The sequence below is a fragment of the Acanthochromis polyacanthus genome, chromosome 16, assembly GCF_021347895.1.
Source record: "Acanthochromis polyacanthus isolate Apoly-LR-REF ecotype Palm Island chromosome 16, KAUST_Apoly_ChrSc, whole genome shotgun sequence".
NCBI classification, from domain to species: Eukaryota; Metazoa; Chordata; class Actinopteri; family Pomacentridae; genus Acanthochromis; species Acanthochromis polyacanthus.
This window is the reverse complement of record NC_067128.1, coordinates 36,089,761-36,095,647: the sequence shown is the minus strand read 5'-3', so window position 1 is coordinate 36,095,647 and position 5,887 is coordinate 36,089,761. Positions and strand designations below refer to the sequence as shown.

Below are 5,887 nucleotides of genomic sequence, written 5' to 3'. Positions count from 1 at the left end.
TAAATTGTGACAAAAACAGCAAAAACAAGAGTCTTGGCTTCTATTCGGTGCTCTCAATTTGAAAAAAACATGATTTTGAGCTTCTAACTTGTGTTTGAATAAATGAATGTTTATTAATATGAAACCAAAACGCCAGTTATTTTTAAATATTTTTTCTGTGTCTCTGACCTCTTGCAGACCCGGCCAGCCCCACCCCTCCACCAGGAGGAGGTCAGCGGGCAGAAGGAGGTCCAGACCAGCAGAAGGTGGTCCAGCAGCTCTGGTTCATCGTGGTGATGGCCGCCGTGGCTCTGCTGCTGATGGCCGTGGTTCTGGGAGTCCTGCTTCACAAGGTGAGACCATCTGCAGGTTTACTGGCTTTAAAATGTTTTAGTGTGAAGGAAACTGCAATGAAACTAAAGATTCAGCCACCAGATGGCAGCAAAAACAAGATTATAGGCCTCTAGTCTGTGCTCTTATTGTGACAAAAAACAGCAAAAACAAGACTTCAGGCCTCCAGTCTGTGTTCTTATTGTGAAAAATTGCAAAAGCAAGATTATAGGATCTAGTCTGTGCTCTTATTGTGAAAAAACATACAAACACACAGGAAGAAAAGAAAAATAAGACTTTAGGTCTTTACTCTGTGCTCTTATTGTGAAAAAACAGGAAAAACGAGACTCTGAGTCTTTACTCTTTGTCTTAAGTGTAAAACCCACCTGCAAAACCAAGACTTTAAGCCGTGTTTATGTGCTCTTATTGTGAAAAACAACAAAAACAAGACATTGAGCTCTTACTGAGGAAAAACAAAAGCAAAACTAAGACTTAGAGCATCTAGTTTGTGCCCTTATTGAGTTCCTACTTAATACTCTTTTTGTGAAAAACTAGCCTTTTAATGTCTATTCTGTGCTCTTATTGTGGAAAGGCCCTAAACAGACCCCCGTTCTCCAGAGAGCGCCCCCCACTGCCCATCCAGAAGAGGAACCCAGCAGCTGTTTATCCGGCCAGCAGCTCTGCTCTGGTGAGAAAATTCCACATATTTCTATTAGAAACCACAAAGTCATCAGCATGGAACTTCCCCAGCTCATAACTGACATTAATACAATGGTTTTTATGCCACAACATTTCTAAATTTACGTAAATATTATGTGGAATTACACAAATCGGGTAGTATTTTATTAAATCTATCCAATATTTGAAGTCAAACTAACCCTAATTGTGTATTTTTAAGATTTTCTTTGCACTAGTGTGGAAGTTTATAGACAGAAAATGACTGAAAATTGACCCAAAATTGTTTTAAAACATGGTTCTGTCAACACACTGAATACCAGAGTTTATTAATAGCTAAGTAATAGTTTCCTCCTGTCCAGTTCGACACGGTTCCCGATACGACAGGATTCTCCAACACCGTGACCCTGAGGGGCTTCACCATGAAGATGGAGGTACCACCAGAACCATCTGAACCCACCAGCAGCTCTTCATGGATGATGTTTCAGGAATGTTCTGTGTTTCCAGGACGCACCGGAGGGTAAACTAGATCCTGCTGATGACACCCCTCCTCCAGGTGAACTGGGCATGCTCAGTGTGAACGCCCTGAGACGCAGCGTCAGCCAGGTGATGGACGGGAAGTCTCTGACCGTAGACGACGACGTCTGGGACCCAAACGTCTCCGGCCACGACAGTGGGATGGTGAGAACCCAGAGAGAATATTTAACAAAGACTCTGGTCTTTAGTCCTTTAAGTGTTTACCTTTACTGCTGAGAAATTCTATGATGCCGCCTCCACTGTGCTTCACGTCATGATGCTGCCTCCACCGTGCTTCACGTCATGATGCTGCCTCCACCGTGCTTCACGTCATGATGCTGCCTCCACCGTGCTTCACGTCATGATGCTGCCTCCACCGTGCTTCACGTCATGATGCTGCCTCCACCGTGCTTCACGTCATGATGCTGCCTCCACCGTGCTTCACGTCATGATGCTGCCTCCACCGTGCTTCACGTCATGATGCTGCCTCCACCGTGCTTCACGTCATGATGCTGCCTCCACCGTGCTTCACGTCATGATGCTGCCTCCACCGTGCTTCACGTCATGATGCTGCCTCCACCGTGCTTCACGTCATGATGCTGCCTCCACCGTGCTTCACGTCATGATGCTGCCTCCACCGTGCTTCACGTCATGATGCTGCCTCCACCGTGCTTCACGTCATGATGCTGCCTCCACCGTGCTTCACATCATGATGCTGCCTCCATCGTGCTTCATAGTGTGGATGGTGTGTTTGTGATGATGTTCAGTGTTTGGTGTCCACCAGACATATCATAGGTATCATAGGTGTCATGGTGGCCTCCCTGGACTCGGAGATCTTCAGGAACTTGGAAATGTTCTTGTATCGTCCTGACTGATGCCTTTCAACAACCTCTTCTCATAGTTTCTTGCAGTGTTCTTTATGATGTAGTTTCTAGTTTAACTTAAATTGACAAGGATTCAGTGTAAAAACTCAATTAAAAATGAAAACTTCCAAGAGTGGATGAAACATTCAGAAAAGACCGACAAATATCACCAACTAGAAACGTGTCGCTGTATCTTCAGTTTAACAAGCATGACTTTTCTGTCTTGTAGTTTATGGACGATGAGGAGTTTGTCGACACCATTAAAGGCTTCAGCACCGTGAGGAAGGAACACACCATGTTCACCGACACCAACCTGTGACCCGACAGAACCTGGACCTTTAAGGACACGTCCTCAAATGTGCCTGAAGTTCCTGCCTGGAGGTCAGTTCCAGACGTCTGGAGGAAAATAAAGAGAAAATGGTGCTTCGTGTTCGGACAGTGGAGTGGAAGAACGAAAAATCTGGTTTAGTCAGAGGACAGAACACCAGCTGGAAAAGACGGAACCAGAAATGGACAGTCATATAATCAGCCTTTTTAATCACAATATTTTACAGAAAATCTTTGGTGTTTTTGTACTTTTTCAGTTTTTCATCTGGAAAACCTTGCGTCTTTGGATTTTATCTGGTAAATTTCTCGTCAGCCTGGTGGACACAGTTTGTAAAGTGCCATGAAGTTAGTAAGTGGTAGAATTACTGGTTTTCTTCTCAAAGTCAACGCTGAACAAACACCTCTGAGCCACAACATTAAAACCAGATGGACGTCGCTGTAGGTCGAGTTGGAGCTTCTTTGGATCAGACTTTTCCTGATTCATTCAACGGAATCTCAATTGAACTGAGATCTGGGGAATTTGTAAAGTTCGACCAATGTTTTCAAGTGGAGTTTTCTTCAAGTTCTCCAAATGTTCATCTCAGTATGAGGATAAATTTCTCCATTAATGTTCTTGAACCATTTGCTGAATGTTGTTGAAGTGGGGATGTTGGTCTGAATATGGATCTAGTGAAAGTTCACTTGAACGTCTTTCAAGTCAACAAATTTCTGAATCTACATCGTTTGAAAACACAAAACCTCCAAATTCAAACCAGTTTAATCCGTTTTAAGACAACAAAACCGTAACAACAGTTCCTTACTTTGTAATAAGACGGCAAAATTGTAGTTTCTTCTGTTTTCTGGTTGAACAAAATATTTTTTCACTTTAAATGTAGTTTTTTGTAGAAAGAGGTGAATGTTAAGGAGCAACTGTGTTCCTGAAAAAATAAAAAAATATCTGAGTTGTCTGTGTAGGTTCTCATTCATCCAGGTCATGGTTATCCAAAGTAGTTTAAATCAATTCACTGGACTTTAAGAAAGTTCCTTGAAGACGTTTCACCTCTCATCCAAGAGGCTTCTTCAGTTCTGGTGGTGGTTGGTGTTGCCTCAGCTTTTAAACCTCTGTGAGGTGTGTCCAGGGCTATTATTCCAACGACCGATACCAAAACTCTTCTGACTACTCAACGATGGTCGTTGTATCGGTGGGGGTCGTTGAAATGCACAGATGTCACTGAGCCCTCGTGTGCTAATGGTGGTCATTAGCATGAGTATGAGCATAATAGCCCTGGACACACCTCACAGAGGTTTAAAAGCTGAGGCAACACCAACCACCACCAGAACTGAAGAAGCCTCTTGAATGAGAGGTGAAACGTCTTCAAGGAACTTTCTTAAAGTCCAGTGGATTGATTTAAACTACTTTGGATCTTTGAGTTGAACTTTGGAACAGAATTTACAGCGGAAGTTTAAAAAGATTTGAAACTACGGGACGTAATAGTTTGCTGTAACTTTTTTGAATTCAAATATCACAAATTTGGTGACTGTGATTCTTTTAGCAAAAGGATCATTAATGGGTTAAAAAATTATCCATTAATGAATAAAAAGCTGCAAACGCATGTTTTTTACGTTTTTGCTTGTTTTTGATATTATTATTATTATGAGTAAATCCTGTATTTAAACAAAGACTCTCATTGAGATCTGAGTTTTTCGTGTTCAAGCAAATAATGTTTAAAGACAGACCGATACACAACCTCCTAAATGACTAACTTGTATATATAAATATATGTAAATATCGCCTAAAACGACTGAAACCTTTGTCAAAATTACAAAATTTGGGGATTATTAGTGAAAATTGTTTGCTAAAAAGACAGAAATGGTTCAAAATGACTCATTGTCCAAAACAACCTAAATCTTTGACAGAATTGCAAAAAATCATTAATTTTTGCCAAAATGACAGAAATTGTCCTGAAATGACTCAAAAATTGTCCTTAAATTACTTGAAATGTGTCCAAAAAGACTCAAAATAATGCAAAATTTTGCTAAAATGACCAAAAAATTTGGAAAACGACTCAAAAACTTTTAAAGGAAGCCACATGAAGAGAGAAAAGTGTTAATGGCACACCGATAAAACCTCAATTGATCTCCAAAATGACTCAAATATTGCCTAAAACATCTTAAAACTTTGCTAGAATTACAAAAAAATCACTAATATTAATCATGTCAAAATTACAGAAAAATCACTTGAAATGTCCAAAAAGACTCAAAATATCTTTAGAATACTGTAAATTTTGCTAAAATGACGAACACTTTTGCAAAAACTCAAATATTGTCCTGAAATTCCTTGAAACGTCATAAAATATTCAAAATGTCTCCAAAATAATTGAAAATTGAGCCAAAGTGATCAAATTGTGCAAAATGTCTCAAAAAAACTGTTCCTCCATAGAGTAAAATCTGTTGATGGCAGACTGAGAAAAACCTCCTAAATGAGTAGAATTTGTAGAAAATGACTCGCCTGATGTGACGGGAGGCGGCTGGAGCTCCTGGAGCAGCTGGAGGTCTGGAGGTTCATCTGAACATTTCCACTGACAAAAACTGAACATTTACTCAGAATTTGTCCGTTTCTACTTGAAACTTTGGCAAAAAGTGAGAAAAACTGTTCAGAGTTACTCTAAATCGATCCGAGATGAAAATGTAACTTACAAATTGGCCCCAAATGATTAAAAAAATTATTTTAAAAAAGTGACAAAAGTTACTCAAAATTACTAAAGACTTAAACCAAACGGTGAAAATTTGGCTCCCAGATGACTTGAAATGTGTTAAAAAAGACTCAGTATATCTCCAAAAGAACTGATGAATGTTAAATGATGAAAAATGTTAAATACTACTCTTACTAATGGCCAACATGAACAAAAGTTTGGGATCAAAATTTGTCTGAAACAACCAAAACTTTGTCGAAATTACAAAAATTCATCAATATTATTCTAAAATTTCGCCTAAATGACAGAAATTGTTCAAAATGACTCAAAATTTCAGGCATATTGAGAGAATTATGAGCAACTTTGACTGCAAATACGTATTCAGAACTTATTTAAATCCATTTTTAGGTGCAGCTGATGTTAAAATAAGCAATATTTCTGTTTGCTCACCTTAAAGAATCTCAGAGGACATTATAAAGCATGAATCTAATGGAACCGCGGTGAGAAGAAGACGTCTCCACATCG

General features: G+C 39.6%; 1 protein-coding gene across 1 annotated transcript; it reads left to right on the top strand.

Moving 5' to 3' along the window:
* The first annotated feature begins 1,194 nt into the window (after positions 1-1,194).
* Positions 1,195-4,002, top strand: si:ch211-57i17.5 (usherin). The gene is made up of 3 exons (XM_051936776.1): positions 1,195-1,418; positions 1,492-1,665; positions 2,593-4,002. Exons 1-3 carry the CDS (start codon positions 1,407-1,409, stop codon positions 2,680-2,682), a joined length of 276 nt encoding a protein of 91 aa, XP_051792736.1. The 5' UTR covers positions 1,195-1,406; the 3' UTR covers positions 2,683-4,002.
* Positions 4,003-5,887: the final 1,885 nt, after the last annotated feature.

What these genes read in the sequence shown, in the direction of transcription:
- si:ch211-57i17.5 (XM_051936776.1), top strand. An exon ending in CCGGCCACGACAGTGGGATG is followed by an intron (nt 1,666 to 2,592) that starts GTGAGAACCCAG and finishes TCTGTCTTGTAG; the next exon opens with TTTATGGACGATGAGGAGTT.